General features: G+C 41.1%; 1 protein-coding gene and 1 non-coding gene across 3 annotated transcripts in view; one reads left to right on the top strand and one right to left on the bottom strand.

The window, feature by feature from the left end:
• DSP (desmoplakin) overlaps window positions 1-23569 on the bottom strand; it is a 47254-nt gene that overhangs the window by 8474 nt on the left and 15211 nt on the right. For both annotated transcript variants that reach the window (XM_012804232.2, XM_003788290.3), the window contains exons 3-21: window positions 22053-22201; window positions 21216-21390; window positions 17932-18060; window positions 16953-17003; window positions 14754-14915; window positions 14060-14164; window positions 12770-12865; window positions 12323-12448; window positions 11622-11774; window positions 9471-9625; window positions 8233-8359; window positions 6671-6866; window positions 6200-6426; window positions 4184-4350; window positions 3537-3675; window positions 2512-2705; window positions 1305-1467; window positions 689-772; window positions 166-273 (exon numbers count right to left, since the gene is read on the bottom strand). In XM_012804232.2, coding sequence (XP_012659686.1) covers window positions 166-273; window positions 689-772; window positions 1305-1467; window positions 2512-2705; window positions 3537-3675; window positions 4184-4350; window positions 6200-6426; window positions 6671-6866; window positions 8233-8359; window positions 9471-9625; window positions 11622-11774; window positions 12323-12448; window positions 12770-12865; window positions 14060-14164; window positions 14754-14915; window positions 16953-17003; window positions 17932-18060; window positions 21216-21390; window positions 22053-22201 — 2706 coding nt within the window. The remainder of the gene's footprint in view (window positions 1-165; window positions 274-688; window positions 773-1304; window positions 1468-2511; window positions 2706-3536; window positions 3676-4183; window positions 4351-6199; window positions 6427-6670; window positions 6867-8232; window positions 8360-9470; window positions 9626-11621; window positions 11775-12322; window positions 12449-12769; window positions 12866-14059; window positions 14165-14753; window positions 14916-16952; window positions 17004-17931; window positions 18061-21215; window positions 21391-22052; window positions 22202-23569) is intronic.
• On the top strand, window positions 9032-9139 carry LOC111724810. The gene has a single exon (XR_002773032.1). It is a non-coding gene; the product is annotated as a U6 spliceosomal RNA (small nuclear RNA).

The following is a 23569-nucleotide window of genomic DNA, read 5'->3' as shown; positions in this document are numbered from 1 at the left end:
TATCAATGACTCATACTAGCGGGGGCATAATTTGCTATTAAACCTTTTGAATTCATTCCTCTACAAAGGATGAATTGAGGGATGGGAGGGAAGACAGAAGACAGGGAAAAGAGAAGAGGCAGAAGGAGAGGCAGGTTCTAAGAGCTATGCAATGACATGTAATACCTCTTGCAGAATCACCCCAGAAGGGGACTGGACCATGGTTCTCTTGATAGGTATGCTGAGTAGAGTCTCCAGTCCTGAGGTATACGATGCCAGCTGGAGCTCATAATCCTGCAGAATAAGAAAATTTAAGAAAAACATTCTTAGGACTTACGAATAGCTACAGATTCAGTTTTAAGTCAAGGTAGACTTCTAATGACCAAACCTAAAGATAACGTGCCACTAATGTCCATGCAGCTAATATTATATTACTAAACCAAACAGTACATCTTTGTATGCTAACTGGAGGATTTGGCCCATACCACCAATCTATGGAATAGAGACCAGCACATGATGTGGATTATTGACAGTATGGAACAAATTCAAGTTAATGGATAACAAGTCTTTATGGCCTATTCAGGAGAGAATACATAAAAGCCCTAATCTCTATCCTCAAAAAGTTTATAATCTTTAAAACAAATAAGCAAATAATGCAGTTAATGATATTCTGGATGAAACACCAATATTCTTTATGAAACCAACCTACCTTAATTGAATTTGCACAAAGTTCAGCAATTTTTTGTACTTCTTCTGATTTGTCTCGTTTGCCAGATATTTCATTGTGCAAGTTCTATACAAAAAATAAAGTATTTACAAACGTTAAGGTATACCAATATTTTAAAATAAATGTGATTTCACTCTTTTATCATTGTTATCTCTTCCTTTAGGTTATTACTATTTTCTGGGGGGTTTTTTGTTTCCTTTAGTTTATTACTACATGTGATGGTCTAATATTCTTACAGTTACAGCTAAAGAGATGAGCACATTTTTCCATTCAGAAAAAAGAAGAAAGCTCTTCAAGTTCTAGGTTATTTTCTAGTCAGCACTATTTTCTCATCTTACCACTTCAACTTATAAAGACACTTTATAACAGTAACGTGAGAAGAACATGACATTATTTCTAAGTTCATAATTATATTTCTTTATAAATATCTCAGTTGCTTTTTTCTGAGCATTCATTAAATAATAAAAGACTAAAAATAGTAAAGACTTTAATATTTAACATTATTTTAAACCTATGCACTGCTGTGAAAATCAGGGGAAAATACAGTTTACACCGAATTCATCTCAAAACAGCTATGGAATTACAAGTCAGCTTATACCTTCTGGTCATTCAAAAATCTCATGACGGTGTTGGAATCTCCAAATTTCATAGATTCTAAGGAATCCTGGCGGCGCTTGGCATCATAGAGCCACTTGCAGAAAGCCTGATAGTTATCACGGTAATTCCTGAGTTGCTTGATTTGTTTTTCCAGATCCCACAATCTGGGAGAAAATAGATAAAATAAAATCATTATTTTCTTAGTTCCTAAAATATGTAACATAGTGTCATGCAGCAATTCACTTGGCATATACTCAAGAAAACTGAAAACATACGGCCATACAAAAACTTATACATGAATGTTCATAGCAGCATTTTTCATTGTAGCTAAAAATTGAAAACAACTCAGCTAGCTATCAACTAACGAGAATATTAACAAAAATGCTGTGTAGCCAAACCATGGGATATTATTCAGCCCAAAAAAGGAAATGAAAAAAATAAAATAGAAAATGAAGAAATGAAGACTGAAACACACTCCATGAATGAAACTTGAAAGCATTATGTGAAGTGAAAGAAGCCAGTCACAAAGAACCACTTGTTGTATGATTCCACTTCAGTGAAATGTCCAGAGTAGGCAAATCCATAGAGACAGAGAGTAGATCAGAGGTCACCAAGGACTGGGAATCGGCAGGTAATGGGATGTGACTGCCAGTAGGTGTAGGAGTTTCTTTTCAGGGTTAACAAGAATGTTCAAAACTCAGGTTGTGATGGTTGCACAATTCTGAATATTCTTCAACCCCACTGACTTGTACATTTTAAATGGGTGAATTGTATGGTATGTGCATTATATCTCAATACAGACGCTTTTCAAAGCACTGCTAGTAAAATGCACTACAAGCAAGACAATTCTGAAGACTTGTTTTTAGACCCTCATTTGTAGTAAGGCATTTCTTTTGTATAAAAGTTAATTTTGATACATTTTTGAAGAACGCTTACTCAAAGCAGCCACTTTTTCCAACAGTCATAACAAGAGTTTATAGGACACAAAAGAGCTGGCTAAATGGCTTCTGCTGTTTCTCTAAGACCCTGGATGGCACGTGTGATGCACTCTCCATTTTAAACAAAGCTGCCTACAGGTAGTCAGGAAAAGAACCTGTTATGACTAACTTAAACACAGAACAAAACCTCGGTCTTGTACAATGACATTCAAGTGACATTATCATGGGAACACAAAAATGGGAAGAACATCAGAAGGGAAGTTGGCACACCTGTAGTCTATCTGTTTATCTATCCTTTGCCAGCGATCTGTCAGCTGTGTGACTTTTTCACTGAACTTGCCCAGATCCAGGTCATAAAGCGGATACTGCTGTGAAGTCTGAGAGTGGATCTGCTGGGCTTTCTGCAGTTCTGTCTTCATAGTGGCCAACAATGACTTCTTCAAGTTCAAGTCATTTTTTATTTTCTGTAAGAGGAGAAAAAAATGACTAAAAATGTTTCCCGTCTCCCACTGTATGCTATGCTACAAGTTACCAAATATGAGTTATAACACTCTTTCGAATATTTCTTTTTTTTTTTTTTGAGACAGAGTCTTACTTTGTCACCCTGGGTAGAGTACAATGGCATCATAGCTCACAGCAACCTCATACTCTTGGGTTTAAGTGATCCTCTTGCCTCAGCCTCCCAAGTAGCTGGGACTACAGGCACTCACTACAATGCCCAAATACTTTTAGAGATAGTGTCTCACTCTTGCTCAGGCTAGTCTCAAATTCCTGAGCTCAGGTGATCTAGCCGCCTCAGTCTCCCAGAGTGTGAGGATTACAGACCTGAGCCCAGCCAGAATACTCATATTTTTAAGGAAACAATCCAGGAAAACTCATTTACTGAATTGCATTTCCCAGTATTTGTTTTAACGATCTAGTTTCTTGTGCTACTCTGTTTAAAAAGGACAAATGTGTAATTTAGTTTGAGAGACACTAAATATCATATTTTATTCCTGCATAATTATTAATATAAGGTACATTAACATATTAAAAGTTCTGAGAAGTCCTGTAGTAAAAAAACCAGTTTAACTCAGCATTTCTCAAACTAATCTTACTGCCAGTTACTGTCTCACGTAGTTTCTGCTAACCCACTCTGGAAAACAGTTTTAGAGATCACTGACATCAACCATGTGTGGCCAATGGAATACAGTCATCCTCAAAACTCGTGAAAACTGAGGGAGTCTTTGTAACTGGGCACTGAGTCCCGTATTAGTTTCTGTAAACAGAGCCACTGTTTTAACCCTTCGAGTTACCCTTAGTCCACAGCGGTAAGCTTCCACTTTATCCAAGTCCAGGCAGACAGTTTCTTCCTCCGTGAGTCTGGCTTCATAAACCTTTAACATGTCTTCTGTTTGGAGAATGGCCTGGAGTAGGGCCCGGACTGTGCATAAGCTAGGAAGAGCAGAGGAGACAGACACAATTGCCAGGAACATAATGAGACTGTGCCCACTCGGCTCTCATCACTACTAATGAAAAGAACAGTATTAATGTGAGTAAAATTTTCTTTTGCTGATTTGGTAAGCTGCAAGAGCAATAATTTTTTCTTCTCTCTCATGATTCGGACCACCATTTCACATTCACTGAAGAATTCTCAAGGTCTGGTCTAAGATACATTAAATTTCAGAATAGTGGGGAAAAAAATAAAATAAATTTCAGAATAGTGGGGAAAAAAATAAAATAAATTTCAGAATAGTGGGGGAAAAAATAAAATAAATTTCAGAATAGTGGAATGAACATGCTAGTCTAGGGGACACTGTCTCAAAACCAGAAAAAAGGGTAAGTAACTCTCTGGAAATGAAAGAAGCAAAGGTTCCAGGAAGCCAAACATCCAAAGGAAATGAAGTCTGAACAAATGAGGCTTGAGAAAAGCAAACATTTTAGATTAGTTAGTTGCGTTTACCTATTTAAGTAGCCATCGGTAACGCCATTGATATTTTCCAGTTTCTGAAACAGTCCAAATATCTCATTCTGCAAATAGCAATATTTTTCCGAACCTCTGAAGTTAGCAAGCATATCTTTAAGCTGGTTGAGAACTGCAGCAATTCCTTGTGAGTCATTCTGCACACTCTGTTAAAAAAGGAAAATTCTTTTGATGTAGCTGTAATTCTTTTTTTACTTTATTTTTTTATCGTAGATATGTCAGGTGTACAGTATGCTGTTTGTATATGCACACTTACACACGCAGGGTCAAGATTATCTACAGGTAAGCAAATTAAACTCCCATAGTTACCTTTTTTTATTATGTGCGGTAAGAACACCTAAAATCTACTCTCAGGACGCTTTCAATATTACCACTGGTCCTCCTGTTGTACATTAAACCCTAGATGTGTTCATCCTACGTAACCGTAAATTTGTACTGTTTGACCTACCATTTCCCCTTTTCTTTCTTGTTGCCTCTGGTTACCATGGTTCTACACTGTTTGTTTTTTTTTAAGAGACAGAGTCTCATTTTATCGCCCTCGGTAGAGTGCTGTGGCGTCAGAGCTCACAGCAACCTCCAACTCCTGGGCTTAGGTGATTCTCTCACCTCAGCCTCCCGAGTAGCTGGGACTACAGGCAGCCACCACAACACCAGCTATTTTTTTGTTTGCAGTTTGGGTGGGGCCGGGTTCAAACCTGCCACCCTCAGCATATGGGGCCAAGGCCCTACCCACAGAGCCATAGGTGCCACCTGGTTCTACTCTGTTTCTATGTATTAGACTTTTTTCTTAGATTCTGTATATAAGTGAGATCAGGCAGTATTTGTCTTACTCTGTATAGGTTATTTCACTTAGTATACTGCCCCCTAGATTCAACCATGTTTTTGCAAATGGCAATATCTTCTTTTTAAAGGCTGGATAAGATTTTATTGTATACATAAATCTATACACACACAGTCATGTGCCCTACAATGACATTTCAGTCAATGATGAACTGCATTTATGATGGCAGTTCCATAATATAATACTGTATTTTTACTGTATCTTTTCTATGTTTATATACGTTTAGATACATACCTACCACTGTGTTTCAATTGCCTACAGTATCTGTACAGCAACATGCTATACAGGTTTGTATAGCATGGAGCCACTGGCTATACCATATAACAGCCTAGGTGTGCAGCAGGCTATACCATCCAGGTTTATATAGGTATTCTATGATGTTAGCACAATGACAAAGTTGCCCAATGACACATTTCTCACAATATATCCCTGTCACTAAGCAACAAATTACTGTATACTATAATTTTTGCACGCCCTGATCATTATAGAAGTTAATACTATCCATTGTAGCTGTATGAGTCTTATAAACAGTTAGGCCCTATAAAAGTGCACTACATGTAAAGAATTCCAGAGACAGTTCACTTGTTTTTCTGGCATGGCTATATTAGCACTGAGTAAATGTGGCTCTCTTATGTTAGAATATACATATCTCAGAATATACAGATATAGAATATACGTATATTTTAGAATACACATTGCAATACAGTGCTCAGGAGTCGTTGAACAGAAAGTATCACTGAGTTAGGAGTTGACACACCTGGGCTGCAGTCACAGCTATGTCTATGGCCTGGAGATCTTACCTTACCAACTAAATTTCTTTGTGTCAGTGTCTTGTCTATAAATAATGTCATCTGTCCAAGCCCATGCCATAGGCTGTGCTACATAAGAAGCCAAATCAATGTGTGTGGAAATTTTCGGGAGGAACTGTTGCCTAATTTGGCAACCCACAAACTTAACAGCAAAGGTGGTTTAGCCCCCAGCCTAATACCCTTCTACAAATTTAGAGACAGAGGAAAGAAAGAAAGGCAATCCTAGCAGAAGCCTGTCATCTTGAAAATTAATGTCTCTTGCCTACAAGATTTAAACTAGGCAGCTTTTTTATCTGCAAATACATGCAGAGAGACAAGTCATGCAAAACACTAATGGACACCCACCTTGAGCTCGTTTATTTTCACTGTGATGTGGTGTGAAGACCCCTGGTCTGTTAGGAGGAGGTTTTTCAGAGACATCCTGCCCTCACAGTGCTCCATCTGCCTGCGAATCTTCTGGAGCTCCATCAGCATCCATGTTTCCTGCTTGTCATTTTCTCTGTTGGTTTCGATGACTTTATTATGGTTGACATCTTGGCAGGTACCAAGATGAGTGATTTCAGTTGTGGTTACTGGAAAAAGAAGTGAGGGCAACAGAAATCAGAATTCCTAGTAAGGGGATAAGGCCTCAAAAAGCATCTGTACTGAATGGAAGTATACCTCTTTCCTTTGATTTGATTCTAATGATTTAGTGTACAAATGACTTTGGATATGTATCTTTCCAAGAAAGGGTTCTGAAACTAGTTTTATGTAAGCCACGTTCTCATTTAAACTGCATACGTAGTTGATACAGACAGAAAGATGTCCTAAGCTCACCTGTCTGGGGGTGGCCAGGGAGTTGAATGACCAGGGTCTGGTAATGTTTCTGGGCATCCGTGAACTGAGACTGCATTTTCCGCTTGTCATCATCTCCGAACATCTCCGAGCCTTGGCTGTTCCTGATAAACTCTTGGTAATGTAACTCAAGATCAGATATTGTCTTCATGTAATCTTCCTGCCTCATCGTTTTCAGCTGGAAGTACATGAGGCAGAAGTGATTTGAGATGTATGATTGCCCACACAATGTAATCCAGGAAAGCTGGCCCACAAATGTCCCCGCTAGATGGGGCCCATGGCAATATTCATCACAGGCCCCTTAACGATATCAAAGGACTGCGGGTTTAGACATTGCTCCCAAGAATCATAGCAGTAACTTGCCAATTTTTATTTTCCTACAGAATTTTTTCTGCAAATGAAATATTACTCAGAAACCTCAAATATAAAGCACAGCATGGCAGCTCTCACTAAAAAGCTTAAAAGGTATTGGGGGACCCCAAAATCTACTTATTCTGCACCCCTCTCCCACTTCCATCCCTATCACTCCTAAAGAACCTTCCTCAAACACACCCAGGATTCTTCAGATCATAATTTGAAAATCACTGATTTAGAGTACATAACGCTTTGGGTGCTCTTCTAAGAATTCTATCCCACCTTTTACCCTGTGATATCCAGTTAATCTTTTTTTAAGAGAGTCTTACTCTGTTGTCCTGGCCACAATGCAGTGGCATCATTATCACTCGCTGCAACCTAAAACTCCTGGGCTCAAGTGATCCTCCTGCCTCAGCCTCCTCAGTTGCTGACACTACAGATGCCCGCCACAACACCTAACTAATTTTTCTATTTTTAGTAGAGACAAGGTCTCACTCTTGCTCAGACTGGTCTCAAACTCCTGAGCTCAAGCAATCCTGGCCTCCCACTTCAGCCTCCCAGAGTACTAAGATTATAGGTGTGAGCCACCGCATGCAGCCCAGTAAATCATTTATGACCTAACTGCTGCATCTAAGGAGAATAGGACCCAGAATCTTTTTTTTTTTTTTGAGACAGAGCCTCAAGCTGTCCCCCTGGGTAGAGTGCCACCGTGGCATCACAGCTCATAGCAACCTCCAACTCCTGGGCTCAAGCGAGTCTCCTGCCTCTGCCTCCCAAGTAGCTGGGACCGCAGGCGCCCGCCACTACGCCTGGCTATTTTTGGGTTGCAGCCATCATTGTTGTTTTGGCGGGCCTGGGCTGGATTTGAACCTGCCACCTTAGGTGTATGTGGCTGGCGCCTTAGCCGCTTGAGCCACAGGCGCCGAGCCAGGACCCAGAATCTTACAGGACCACACGCCTTTTCCACAGATACTTTTGCTTATCATGTCACTTGAATTAGTATAACCTCTTTGTCTTATAACTAGCCATGTGCTCATTCTTCCCATTCGCCCCACAGGACAGACTGGAATCTCTAAGGAAGGCCGAGCTGACTCATTTGATAAAATACAAAAGCATTAGCTGCACAGATAGGTCTAACTGGCGGTAACGAGCACTCCCTCTGGGCAGCCTGAGTGGTCCTGAGGATATACCTTGGCGATGGTCATGGCCCTGATCTTCTCAATGTCGATCATGCAGTAATGCCAGGACACCAGGCTCTTCATGTTGATGTACAGCTGGTTCCACAGAGCCAGGATGGCTTCATAGTACTGCTCAATCCTAGGAGGCACAAAGGGAAAACAAGCTAGAGTCAGACTTTCCAACTTCATCCCAAATGGGAAACCTGGGCATGCTTGCACAACTGCACAAAAAAACTAAAACAATCACTTAAAGAGTACCCGGAATATGCACAATTTTCAAAACAGTTGACATCTTTTTTTTTTAAGAGACAGAGTCTCACTCTATCGCCCTCAGTAGAGTGCTGTGGTGTCACAGCTCACAGCAACCTCCAACTCCTGGTGATTCTCTCACCTCAGCCTCCCGAGTAGCTGGGACTACAGGCTCCCCCCACAACGCTCAGCTATTTTTTGTTGCAGTTTGGCTGGGCTGGGTTCAAACCCGCCACCTCAGTATATGGGGCCGATGCCCTACCCACTGAGCCACAGGCACCCAACAGTTGAGATCTTAATGACTGGAATTCATTTACTCCCCCAAAGTACATTCTCAGTTATCTACATTATTGGCTTAAATGCACACTTCAATTTTTTGTTGTCATCTTATTTGCCAACAACATTTTAGTTGACATTAGTCTAACACAGGATGGCAGGTGCCTCAGACACTGATGACCACCCCAGCTTGGTCGTGAGCACGTGAGAGCTCATTATGTTACTTTCTAAGTTCTGTGTGTGGTTGAAGATTTTCCTACTAAATGGTTTAAAAGAATCTACCATGGTGCTCGCTTCAGCAGCACGTTTAGTAAAACTGCAACAATACAGAGAAGATTAGCATGGCCTCCGGGCAAGGATGACACACAAATTCATAAAGAATCTGCCAAGGACAATCTGCAAATGAATGCTCAACCTGTTGATGAGCAAATAAATATTGATATTGAAGACATTTTACCTTTGTGCCTACATCTAAAATGACTGATGAACTAAGAAGGAAATAACCTTAAAACAGCACCTCCAAAGTACGTGACAAGGATTATTCACTCTAACCCGCCTACACTGTCAGACATTTCTTTATATCCTCCAACAAGGGCAGTCTCTTCCACATAAAATTATAAGATCAAGGGAAGATGCCCTTGCAAGCTTCCTTTTCTGAGGAAGTGATTATGTGTCTGCCCTCTTTCTCTCCACTTGTACTCATGCTGTCGCTGTTAGGAACTTACTTGCCAGAGAGGTCCACGGCCAGCGGATTTGGAGGGGGAATAATCAGCCCGACAGAGGGAACGAGCATGTCAACGCCTCCGGGGCCCGTCACGTACCACTTGCTCCGCTCATTGTTATCCTTCAGGATGCACTCGTCCCCCTTGTGCACGATTTTCTGTAAGGCAAGCAGCCCCATGGTTTGACTTTACGCATAAGGACAGGTTTTATCTTTTCTTGCACAGGGATGAAAATGTGCACATCGTTAAAAGCTTTTATCTTATTTTTTCCCTCCACAAATGAAGCAGATCACACACAGCCCAACCATACAAATGCTCTAAATAAATAGTACATGGGAGTCTAAACTATGTAGATAAAGTGAGCTACATGTTAAGGGAATTAGGGAAAGTGACTTCTCAAAGATAGCCTGGGAACCTGCAAAATCTTTCTATAAAGCAAAAGCTCATTCCATCAGTTTCCTATTTTTGTGCATTCATTTTTATATATGAGACTTCAGGATAAAGTCCTGAAGTCCCTTGTCCCATTCATTTGCTCCTGAATTTTAAATTTATATTTTAAAAATTTTCCCATCAGTCTCCAGAAAATAGCTTCTCAATTAACCCCAACATCTGAAAAGCTTCTCTTCTAATTGACTTCTTTTCTATATAGCTTCTTAAAATGACTACCTGAAAATATGACAACTATCTTACATACTAAAATGTAACAATCTTGGTTTTTATGTATTTCAATTTCCTTTTCAACTTGCTTCTTACTTCTCCACTTCTCCACTTCTTACTTCTCTTACTTCTCTCTTTTTTTTTCTTTTTCTTTTTTTCTTTTTTTGAGACAGAGCCTCAAGCTGTACCCCTGGGTAAAGTGCTGTGGCATCACAGCTCACAGCAACCTCCAACTCCTGGGCTCAAACGATTCTCCTCCCTCCACCTCCCAAAGTAGCTGGGACCACAGGCACCACCACAATGTCTGGCTATTTTTTGGTTTCAGGTGTCATTGTTGTCTGGCAGGCCCAGGCTGGATTTGAACCCAATAATTTTATAATAAAAAGCAGAGGTGTATAAATCATATGATTACTAAAAAGTAAATTTCCTACATAAATGCTTATATTTGTCGGCAAATATGAAAAAAATAAACTGATATGCCACTCAATTACTACAAAAAATCTGCAATGACATTCATTTTGTGTGCAGCTTAATAGTGTCATTTCTCATTTCTTTTATCAGAAATTTAAGGATGAGGCCAGGCGCAATGGCTCATGCCTATAATCCTAGCACTTGAAGAGGCCAAGGCAGGTGGATCACTTGAGCTCAGGAGTTTGAGATGAGCCTGAGCAAGAGGGAGACCCTATCTCTACTAAAAATAGAAAAATTAGCCAGGCATTGTGGTAGGTGCCTGTAGTCTCAGCTACTCAGGGACAGGAGGCTGAGGCAGGAGGATCACTTGAGCCCAGAAGTTTGAGGTTGCTATGAACTATGATGCCATAGCACTCTAGCCAGGGCAACAGATTGAGACTGTCTCAATAAAACAAACAAACAGAAAAGGAAACTTATAGATAGGAATGATCACAGATAAGTATGTTTTATTTTATTTATTTTTCTTTTTTGAGACAGAGGCTCACTGTGTCTCCCTGGGTAGAGTGCTGTGACATCACAATTCACAGCAACCTCTAACTCTTGGGCTTAAACAGTGATTCTCTTGCCTCAACCTCCCAAGCAGCTGAGACTACAGGCGCCCGCCACAGTGCCCACCTATTTTTTGGTTGCAGTTGCCATTGTTGTTTGGCAGGCCTGGGCTGGGTTCAAACCTGCCAGCTCCGGTGTATGTGGCTGGTGCCCTAGCTGCTGAGCTATAGGTGCCAAGCTAGATAAATACGTTTTAAATACTAGAAGAAGTATTAAGTTCTAAATAGAATTTTTTTCAGTTCTAAAAAGAACTATTGTCCTAATTATTGACAACAATCATATGACTCAAAATAGAACTCTACATTTGTTCAACAGCTTGCTGCTTTATACAGAAAAGACAAGACACTGGCTGTGGTGACTATTAAAACCTGGATTAAAGTCTGCTCTCTTGATTTTTTTTTTTCTCTCTTGATTAACAAAAATCCAATGTAAAGAAAGGGAAAACTTTTGTGCCTTTCTAAATGACTGAATACATACCTGGTCTTGTTTGTAGTCACAGAGAGCCCTGAGAATAATAGGTTTATTGCTTCTGTAGTCAGGGTTGCGTGGTTTCAGCTGTACAATCTTCTTGGATTTGTTTACCAAATTCTGCACCTGACGCTTGTATTCAAGGATTTTCTCTCGTTCTTTCTGCAATTGCAAATGAAATTATACTTTAACACCAACACTCAGTGAATTTTAGAGATCTTCCAATAACATGAATGTGGCCCCTATGACATTACAAATTATCGATAAATGTCACTATAGTTACATTAGCTGTAAAAAAGCTGCAAATTCGTCAGCAGGAAACATGAGAACCTTCATCACAGGACTCTCCAGAAGCTACACGGCCATGCATTAAAGGGACAGGAAAGAATACCCTTGTATGAGAGTTCTATGCTGATAAAATTGTTAAGTATGCTTTCCCTAAGGAATTACCATGGTAAGTAATCAGTGTTCTCTATGTTTTGTGCCAAGCAAAACACTAAAAGTAATTCTCAGTAGTAGCTGAGTAGTAGAATGGCAAGAAATACCCTGCGAGAAAAGCCACTGAAAGAGGAAGAAAGCGTTTGCTGGGGCTCTGGGTGTCCTTGTAGAATAATACCCATGAGCAGCGTGTGCTGCATGCAGGGGGCGCATTTTATCTCCTCCCCCCGCCCCGAAGGACAGCTGCTGAAGTTCCGGGTCAGAGATACTACCTCCAGCTCCTTGATCTGTTCCAGCAGGTGCTGCAGGGGCATGTTCTTGTCGCAGGGGTACTTCTTCCTGATGGAGTCTTGAAGCCCCTTCAGGTATGCTTCCGTTGCCTGGGCCTCTTCAAAAAACTGTGAAGGATGAGAGTGTTCCCATGCCAGTGAAAAGCACTTCAATAACCAATTGCACCAAGTAGTTCTGTTCCAAGGACTATCATCCCTAAGCCTCTCTCTTTGCCAGGTGGCCAAAGCAAAGGCAAGAGCATGCATTATTTACGTATATAACATCTGAGTGAGTAGTGGCCAGGTTAAAAATATCTGCTCCTCTACACCAAAGACCAGTAATGAGGATTTATGCAGCATTTTCAAGATTTTCAGTGCTTTGAAACATATACTCAAAAAATAAGGTATTATAACATAGAAGATAATGAAATTATTACTAAGTATACAAACCTGAAAGTAGGCAGCATTTTCTTTGAGATGAACATCAATGCATTTGGTGATCTGAAGAATCCAACTCCACTGTGTCTGCAGAGTGTCCATATAGGCCTGAAAAGAGAAAGTGTCTGTGGTCTTAGTCCCACTCAGCACAGAGATGCATACATTCCTTTAGATATATGTGACTAGGAAGAAAAGTTAAAAAATAGTTGTTTTTTGGTTTTGTTTTTTTTTTGTACAGACACAGTCTCACTTTGTCACCCTCAGTAGAGTGCTATGGCATCATAGCTCACAGCAACCTCCAACTTCTGGGCTTAGGCGATTCTCTTGCCTCAGCCTCCTGAGTAGCTAGGACCACAGGCGCCCGCCACGATGCCCATATTTTTTGTTCCAGTTTAGCCAGGGCCAGGTTTGAACCCGCCACCCTCAATTTATGGGGCCAGCACCCTACCCACTGAGCCATAGGCGCTGTCCCAGAAATAGTTTTTATCTAATTTTAAGCAAACTTTTTTCATTCTCAGTTTATGGGAGCCAGCACCCTACCCACTGAGCCATAGGCGCTGTCCCAGAAATAGTTTTATCTAATTTTAAGCAAACTTTTTTCATTCTCAGTTACAAAGTGAATTTCCCACCAGGGAACTGTTCGTATGATTGAAACAAAATCTTAAAATCAGTCTCTTGAATACATACTTCTAGGAGTATTAGTCAAAATATCTATTACCCAAATAGCAGGGTTATTGACCAATCAGAACATACATAGGGGACAGCCCTGCAGCAGGGTCCCTCTGCAGTATGAAGCCCTGTCCTTGAACAGTTGGTGGACCACAGTGCAGGCTGAGGCATTCAGGTGAAGGGCTTAGGAGGCTTAAAGCATGATTCTTACCAACTATGGCCATATCAGTGTCACCAACTAGAGTCAGCTGTGAGCATGGCCCACAGATAGCAGCCTAGGGCAGAGGGTCAGCAAACTGCAGCCTAAAGGCCATGTTTGGCCTATTTCCTGAATTTGTAAATAAAGTTTTATTGGAACACAGCCATATTCATTCATTAACATATTGTCTATGGCTGCTTTTGCATTGTAATGGCATAGTTACATAATTATGACAGAGACCAAATGGCCCACAAGTACAAAACATTGATTATTACCTGGTCCTTTTCTACAAAAGTTTGCCAACCCCTGGCCTAGGGTATTGATCCCAAAATAGAAAATAAAGTTAGTATAGCTTCATCATGAATAAGAATCATTCATTTGTATAGATAAAAAGTTTCCCTTTTTTGCCCCTAATATAACGTCAGGAAGCCTACCTCAATTTTGTCTGAAGCTGGATGCTGATTGAGGACAAGTTGGTCACATTCTTGCTTTAGCTTATTGAGTTCTTTTTCCTTAACTTCCAGTTCACTCATGCGTATCTGTAAATGGAAAAATCAATCAATCAATCAACCAATCAATTAGAGCAAGTCGCTAGTAAGCTTCCATCACTTTCACAGTAGTTAAAGGAAATTAAATACAAAGCTGCATTGTGAGAAGGAACAATGCCAAAGAACCATGTTCTGTTTTCCTCAAGAATCATAGCATTTTTAAGGCTGGAATGGATGTTTGATATAGGACAGAATGTGGCTGAGGTCAGACCAGTGATGTGGCTTATCCAAGGTCACATGGTAAGAGAGGCAAAGCTATGTCTGATGTGGAGGTTTTCTGATCCCAGGTTTCAATCCACCCTACTAGAGTGCTACACATACCCTGGGTTATCAGAATGAACCAATTCTTATCCTTTCTAAACAAACCACTGACTTCCAGGACATTAAACAATGTATTACACCTCTCACTCTCTGAAAAGTGTTCAGGAAAGGTTTTCCAGGATCAATTCACTGAGTTACAAGTAGCTGGTTAAATTATTGAAAAGGCCACTCATTTCCCCCTTTGCATCCCTCTAAGGCAACAGGGTCAAGGCTAGCATCTGCAACAACTGTACAACTAACTACACGGCGGGGAGCTTACGGAGAAGGCCTCCTGCTTCTGGGCGATGTTGGTGTTCCTGTCACTCCAGTCGTATAGCAGCTCCTCCTCCTCGCAGTCGTTGATCCACATGATCTCCCGGGACGTGGCCTGGATGATGTTCTGCAGCTGCCGCAGGTGATCCATTCTCTCAAAGGACGCTTTCTGCACCGGAAGTTCAAGAGCGGTGTTAGAACCTCAATACGCAGGTGAATGTTGATCTGTGCAGATCTTCTAAATTAACCCCCATGTTTTGTTTACAAAACAAAACAAAAAAAAATCACAAAAAACAGGAAAGGCTCGGTGCCTGTAGCACAGTGATTACAGTGCTAGCCACATACACCGAAGGTGGTAGGTTCGAACCCGGCCAGGGCCAGCTAAACAACTGCAACAAAAAATAGCTGGTGTTGTGGTGGGTACCTGTAGTCCCAGCTACTTGGGAAGCTGAGGCAAGAGAATTGCTTAAGCCCAAGAGTTTGAGGTTGCTGTGAGCTGTGATATCACAGCACTCCACTGAGGGCGACATAGTAAGACTCTTTCTCAAAAAAAAAAAAAGGAAAAATGTTAGTGGTGGGTATTCACTGACTACCTGGTGTGGGAAAAAGGTCCATCAAAATTTGTAGTGAACAAGACACCATCTTAGGTTGGGGGCTGTAGCTCAGTGGGTAGGACACTCACCACATACAACAAGGCTGGCAGGTTCCAACCCAGCCCAGGCCAGCTAAAACAACAATGACAACTGTAACAACAACAACAACAAAAATAGCCAGGTGTTGTGGTGGGTGTCTGTAATCCCAGCTACCTGAGAGGCTGAGGCAAGAGAATCACTTAAGCCCAACAGTTTGAGGTTGCTGTGAGCTATGATGCCATGGCACTATACTCAGGGCAACAGCTTGAGACTCTGTCTCAAAAAAAAAAAAACAAAAACAGCAATCTTAGCTTCAGTGAAACCGCTTATTTCCAAAGGATTATGATTCATACACTAATGTTTGGGTTCAATAATTAGGGTGTTTTTTAAAAAATATTTTATGCTCTTCTTCTTTTCTTTCTTTTTTTTTTTTTTTTTTAAAGATAGAGTCTTACTATGTTGCCCGGGCTAGAGTGCTACGGCATCATAGCTCACAGCAACCTCAAACTCCTAGGCTAAAGTGATCCTCTTGCCTCAGCCTCCTGAGTAGCTGGGACTATAGGTGCCCACAATGCCTGGTTAATTTTTCTATTTTTAGTAGACATGGGGGGGGCAGAGACAGGGTTCTCGATCTTGCTCAGGCTGATCTTGAACTCCTGAGCTCAAGCAATCCTTCCACCTCGACCTACCAGAGTGCTAGGGTTACAGGCGTTAGCCACTGCACCTGGCCTTAAGTTCTTCTAAATAAGGTCTTATAACCTTTTAACTTTTTATTGATATAATCATAGTATGTATTTTGGGATCTATGTGGTATTTTGATACATGTAAACAATGTGTAATAATCAAGCCAGGGTAACTGGGATGTCTGGCACCTCTAGCACTGATCCTTTCCCTGTGCTTTTCCTCTCTTCTGGCTATTTTGAAGTATACGATAAACTATTGCTAACTAACTTCCCAATTGTATTATCAAATACTAGAACGTATTCCTTCTATCCAACTGTATTTTTATACCCATCAATAATTAGTTTTGACTATGAAAGGGAAAATGAACCCTTAAATTTTTTTCCTACCTTTCTCTTCTTCTAAAAATTAAGTGTGCCACCAGTCACACCCCCATCCTAATAGGAAAATTGCTGTTGCCACTAGCCATATTATATATTAAAAAAAAGGCTGTCAACAAAGAAATATTGAAAAAAATGAAGACAGGGTGACACAAGTAGGCAGAAGAATGGGAACCTCTCTTCTAATTATGAATCAAGTAATTGATACAGAGTCTACCACAAAATAGTAAAGGCCGTCGGGTAGACCTCATTGGAGGAAAGTAAGTTTTATTTCTGCATATACTTCACAAAAAAGATCACAATTCACAGTGGCGAAGATTTATTGCTTTAACTGCTAGTATTTAACAAGTGTCATTTATGTGACACAACTTTAAAACAGAACAGGTAAACACACTTTCCAGGGTCCTTATGCCAAGCAGGTGCCTCACCCCCAGGAGGTGCTTGGTATTTATGGAACTGAATTGAATTGAAAACAATGGAACCTTTGTGCCCTTGAGAAATAAGCCAACTTACCAGCAGGTTTTCATATTCTTCCTCCAACTGGTAGATTGCTGACTTCTCGCGCTAGACAATGAGAAAAAGCAGGTAATTCTTTAATTTTCCTTGCAGATATGTATAGCAGGAGCAGCCCTTCTAAACCTGCTTTTGGTCAGTTACCAGCCTCAAATCTCTAAGTAGAAAGAAGTATTTGCTCTACGAAATCTTTCACCCCCTGGGGACCTATTCTCAGGCCCTTTGAAGGCAAACCCTCACTGGCTTGGTAATGCCAGCTCCACAACAGAAAGGTTTGAACACAGTCACTTAAAGATTCACTTGTTACAACATTTTCCTAAAGTTTGAAAATATGATTTAGGATTCACTAAATGTTAGAGAAATCAGTAAGAAAGTTGATCAGATACTCAGGTGGACGGACACCCCAAAAAAATGCCAGAAGAAGAAGAGTGAGTAGCTTTGGTTCAAGTAAAAAAAGTTAGGCATTTTAAAGTGTTAGGGCTCTGGGGTGAAACCAAGCACTTAAGATGAGGTTAATACTTTATGCTACAATTCTCAATCCAGCTTTGAGTCTGACTTTTGTCAGCACACGAGGGGTGTCAGGATGAGACATGATTTCTTTCAGTAGAAACACATTTTAATTACAACCTAAGAAAGGATTCATGGGATTGTGTCCCATTTTCTCAATCAGAAGAGACTCTCTGTTTTCTACAAAAAGGAACTACCACCTCCAAAGATATTTATTTATAAACTGCAAACAAATGAGTGGGCGCACACCCTTGGCCTTCTGTTTAACTCCTACACAGTCCTTTGGAGGGCCATCCAATTCCACTTACCCATTTATAAATATGGAATTTTAAAAATTTTCCAATCTCTTAGGGAAGAAATAGTAGGCTGATGTGTCAGACCAAATTGCCTAGGATCTAAATGTAACTAAAGTGTAATCACACATTCCCTCAGTATGCTTTTTAAGACTCTAACATGAAACACTGGAAAGTACCAGGTCAGCTTTGATTTTGTCCAGTTGCCAGCGATAGTCACCAATGGCGTTGTGGATGCCCCTGTGGCTGTTGATGTGCTGCTCCACGGAGGTGAGGTCCACACCCCAAGCCACCATGTCCATCTGTGCCTGCAGAGAGAAAGGGAGAGAGAGGCATCCTTCATTTTCATGACTTTGCATCTGATTCATCTATGTAAACATCAGGGGTCAAAGCACCAAGGGACTAACCTAAGATCATATCTTCTAAAGAAAAAAAAAAAAACCTATGTGTGTATGTGCAAGCAAGTATACATATAGACATGTGTGCACGCATGTGTGTAAAGATTTAAGAAAGTACACACAGACATTTCTGTATTCAATCATTTTAAAATGTGCATCAAAAATCATTAAGCACAATCATGCATGCACTGCTTCCCAAGCCAAATAGCTAACCTGAAATTATCTCTCATTGTTTATTTCTTTCCACTGTTTTGATAAATGTAATTTTGGGGTCTTTTAAATCCAGCATTTCCCTTTCTGGATACAACATCCTCTATGACCCATTTCAAAGGGAAGTTACTATAACATATACTCAAGGTCTTAATGTTTGCAGTATTAAAATTGTGAATTTATATTAGCTTTTTAAAAAATTAAATCTGACTAAATTTATTTGAGTCTCAGATGTAAGAAGGCCCCATAGTAAGAATCAAACATATCGTTCCTCAGATTTCCCTCTGGAATAAGTCTATTACCTCATCCTGTTTTGCATGAGTACATGTAAATTTCCAAATCACCTGTGTCATCTCTTGAACATGCCAAGGACAAACATTCCAGCCGAGGATTGCAACAAGAACATAATACACATTGTTCCAAGCCACATCCATGTTCTAAGACACCTGGCAAGGCTCCAGAAAGCAGAGCCATTTTGGAGTCAGATAACTGATGGTTACCCGGGACTTCGGCCCTCCTTTTCTGGTAGCTGTCTCAAATTTAAAAGAGAAACTGCCAGTTGTGTGCCCTGGGAAGTGAGCAAGATGACCAGGCTGCAGTCATGCCTCTCATTACCAGCCAGGTGTATAGTATCTGACTCGTCCATCAGCAAACACAGTCAGGGAGACAAAACAAATCCTGGCAGAGGAGATTGCCTGTCAGCCTCCCGCCTGTGCTGCTGGGCAGCAGGGCCCTTATCAGCAGGCCCTGGTCTCCGGGGAGGGAGGTAAAGAATGCAGGCCATAAATGGGGGAAGAGGGGTAAGAGAAAAGGAGCCGGAGCAAATCCCAGAGCAAAGCTGCAGGAAGCAACCTAATAGCTTTTAGTTTGTCTGAGACCATGAGGGCCACTGCCTGGCTGCAAACCACTGCACATCGATTACTTCTGTTAGAAAATGACATAAAACTTAGTTCAAGTAACAATGCCTCTTTCCAAACTTTAAAAACATTGGGCCTTTGCTACAAAGTATTCTTTAAAAAGCTATGCTCGGCTGGGCGCCTATAGCTCAACCGGCTAAGGCGCCAGCCACATACACCTAAGGTGGCGGGTTCGAATCCCCAGCCCGGACTGCCAAACAACAATGACGGCTGCAACCAAAAAATAGCCGGGCATTGTGGCAGGCGCCTGTGGTCCCAGCTACTTGGGAGGCGGAGGCAGGATACTCGCTTGAGCCCAGGAGTTGGAGGCTGCTGTGAGCTGTAATGCCATGGCACTCTACCCAGGGGGACAGCTTGAGGCTCTGTCTCAAAAAAAAAAAAAAAAAAAAAAAAGCTATGCTCAATATGAACATAGAAAATGACCAATTATGGGCTATTTTATTAGATATAACTATCATACCGACTAAGGAAACTTCAGGGAATATGATGTTTCATAACTAATTTGGTTCCAAGGATATTCCACCTATCATTACGGATGGTGAAAGTGTAGTACAAACCCTATGAAGTCTGCCAGGTCCTCCCCTTCGACTGCTCCACTCCACAGGGGCTGGAGAACCATCTCTCTCCCACCCCAACAGGATTTTACTGCAGCTCTCACAGAGCAATTAATCGCACACTGATCTAGATTGAAATTTGGCCTTTGGGTGTATATATCTTGTTTTCTTCAGTAATACTCTTTTTTAGAACGATGGAAAACAATTTTTGAGCCTTCACAATGCCAATATTCATAAAATCCTCAAACAATGTGTGTTCACAGGTTTAGAAGGGAAATTTGAAAACACACAAATAGGTTTGTATTTAGGTTTCTGGGGTTCTAACTGACCTTTCCCCTCTGTAAGTCCCACCCTCTGTATTTACAGCCTTTTTCATTAAGTGGGAGAAAAAGTTCAAAGAACGAGTGAGTGAATGAGCGAACATTGCGAAATTCCTCCCCACCTAGGCAAGAACACACCTCATGGTCTGGAAGTAGTTGAGACATTTAAAACCACTGCCAACGACTAAGCAAATGAACCTTTCTCACAACCATAACCACACTGGGTAACAGTCAATCTCTCCACCACTTATCCCTCTAACATATCCACCTTCTCAAGGGAACGACGGTTCATTAGTAGGCTTTCATTATAAAACTTCCATCTATGTGATTATGGCATATTTCTACTGCCACCTGTTCATTATGGAGCATAATTGCTACATAAAACAACAAAACAATAATTAGCATTGAAAAATGCCTTGTAGAAACTCCGGTGCTAGGGAAAGGATCAGCACATACTTCTGCCATTATTTTACTTCACTCCCACACCAGGGACATGCTGGTTGCACAACTGACACTTCAGAAGTAGAAGGTTAGTGACCAGAGAGCCCAAACCAGAATATCCAGTTTTACTGTGTCCCCTCCTCCAGTTTGTTAGATTTTAAATGAACCCCCACAACTTCTGTGCTTTTTTTTTTTCCAGTACTTATCAGTAATGCAGATGAAGTCAGTTGCCACTGGAGTAGAACAAAGAATTTATTTAACACATAAACTCCCACAATGGATTTTCTAGTTGTGAATAGGAAAAGCTGGATATTCAAAAAACTTACTCTACTAATTAAGTTATACCTCTTCAATATAACCTGTGTGATAAAGTGCGACTATACGGCAATGAGGCTAATTCCCTCGGCCACACAGAAATAAGAAACTACCTAGAAATTTCACTTATTTCAAAATAGAAGACCACTTTCAAGTGGTATAGGAGGAAGATTCTGAAAATAGAAAGTTGTTGCTGCCATCTGAGGTCCAAACCCCCCTCTGTGAACAGAACACAGGGCTAACGCTTTTGTGCTCTGTGCACCTGGTCTCTACAGGTTTGGGGCATCCTCCACCTGGAATCCGCTTACCCTCTGCTGCTTCATCCAGCCCAGACAGTCACTGGTGACACGCCTGGTGAACTCATCCCACCCAGAGCCGCTCTGACAAGTGTATCCTCCACCACCCTTGGAGCTGGCCCTGCGGACTCGAGGGACACTGATGGCCTTATAAAGGGCTCGCATCTGCTCTTGGAGCTGAAGTAGTCTGAAAAGAAAAACAATGACACCATTGAAGGAGAACAGCCTATGAAAACATGTGCTGGGCAAATTTTCCCTTTTTGGAAGCTCCTTTAAGTCAATACAGAGGGCAGAAATGTCTCAGGTATGTGAAGATTTTTTTCTTTATCCCATGGCTTGAATCTTGATCCCATACAAAAACAGAAAATCTTGATCACATCCAAAAAGAAAAACACATTAAAGGTTTGGAAGTGTCCCAAAGCCCAAAACTTTGTGTAAAGTGTAATCGCCTTTGCCTAACCTGGTAGTACCTTTCGTTTGCAGGTACTTTTCTTAAAAATATTCTTAAAACTCTGGGCCCTGGGAGACAGCAGACCAAATGCAGAGTACACATCTCTGCTTTAAAGCATTTTTTTCCAACTCTGAATCTCATTTTTTAATTTATTAAAACTAAGCTTGACTTGCTATTTAACTCTTAGGAAGCCAAATGCTGTACCAAAGGCCCTTACTGCCCTCTAAATAAAGCTGCAGTTAACATCTCATAAGGAAGTAGTCAATTTCTATACACAAAGCTGCAAAATACCAAGTAAGTGAGCCCTTCCTTAGAAATGAACACCTATGCCGCCTTCACAGGAAGGCCTGGGTGGCCAGTGTAATGTATCCTCCTGATCCGCACTCTGTGGACGGTACCTTTTCTGATAAGCGTCACAGGGCTGGCCCATCTGCCGCATCTCTCTAATCAAGCTGTCTGCAATTTCCATGTGATCGTTGGCCTGGGCAAAATACTCATCCAGTTCTCTACTCCGAGACAGCTGTATTCCATCTCCATATTTCAATTCCTAAAAGAAAGGATTCACTTGAAGGAAAACACACAATACCGGGAAGAAAAGCTTCATGTGCATTAATGGAAGTAAAAGCTTCTACCGTAAACACAACAAATCTTTTCGGCTCCCCCATCTCAATGCAGAAGATTTCTAACTAGAAGTGGTGTTATTACTTTGAGGTAAGAAGATAAATAGAGAGAGATTCATGGAACAAAATTTGTGGACTACCTTGTAAACTTTCACTTGGCTTTTAAAAGCATATTTACAGAATGCTAATCTTCCCCTTGCTTCAATATTTTTTTTATTTCAGGTTAATATGAGGGTACATACAATTAGGTCACATTATTTGCGTGTGTAAGGTAAAGTCCGAGTTCTAATTGAATCTTTCACCGAGGAAGTGCCATATACCCCTGCATTGTACCTGAGAGGTGGGAACTTCCGGAACTCCCTCCCCCACTCCCATCTTCTTCCATTTAATTGTGGTTTTCTCTCATGTGGGCCTGTAGTTTTTTATCTAATTTTTTGTTTGTTTGTTTGAGATAGAGCCTCAAGCTGTTGCCCTGGATAGAGTGCTGTGGCATCACAGCTCACAGCAACCTCCAACTCCTGGGCTTAAGCAATTCTCTTGTCTCAACCTCCCAAGTAGCTGGGACTACAGGCGCCTGCCACAATGCCCGGCTATTTTTTGGCTGTAGATGTCATTGTTGTTTGGCAGACCCAGGCTGGATTTGAACTCGCCAGCTCTGGTGTATGTGGCTGGTGCCCTAGCCACTGAGCTACAGGTGCCGAGCCTTTGATCTAATTTCAGATCAGTACTGAGTACGTGGGATTTGTGCTTTTCTAGTCTTGCAAAGTCTCCGTCTTTCGCTATGCTGAATGGCGTTCCAATATTTTAAGAGATTTTTCAAATTTACACACAACTCTCATCTAATGGGAATTTCACTATGATATACCAGATATGACCTTTTACCTGATCTTATAAGAAAATAACTTTTTATTTCTTAAAAAGAAAGCTTCTGCCTGGCTAAATAGCATGGGGCTAATGTCCTCAGATTTTTTGTTTGTTTGTTTGCTTTTTTTTTTGAGACAGAGTCTCAGAAGAGTGCATCATACCTCACTGCAACCCCAAACCCCTGGGCATGCACCACCATGTGCAGTTAATTTTTCTATTCTTTGTAGAGACAGGGTCTCACTCTTGCTCAGGCTGATCTCAAACCCCTGGCCTCAAGCAATCCCCCACCTCATCCCTCTAGAGTGCTAAGATTACAAGCATGAGCCACCATGCCTAGCCAATGTCCTGGTTTTGATAATGCACCATATCATATAAGATGTCACCACTGAGAGAAGCAGGGTGCTAGGCAGAGATTGCTCTGGACTATTTTT

The sequence above is a fragment of the Otolemur garnettii genome, unplaced genomic scaffold (genome assembly GCF_000181295.1).
Source record: "Otolemur garnettii isolate 467f Iridium unplaced genomic scaffold, OtoGar3 scaffold00026, whole genome shotgun sequence".
Taxonomy (NCBI): domain Eukaryota; kingdom Metazoa; phylum Chordata; class Mammalia; order Primates; family Galagidae; genus Otolemur; species Otolemur garnettii.
Note: the sequence above shows the minus strand (reverse complement) of the source record. Positions and strands in the feature narration are given on the sequence as shown.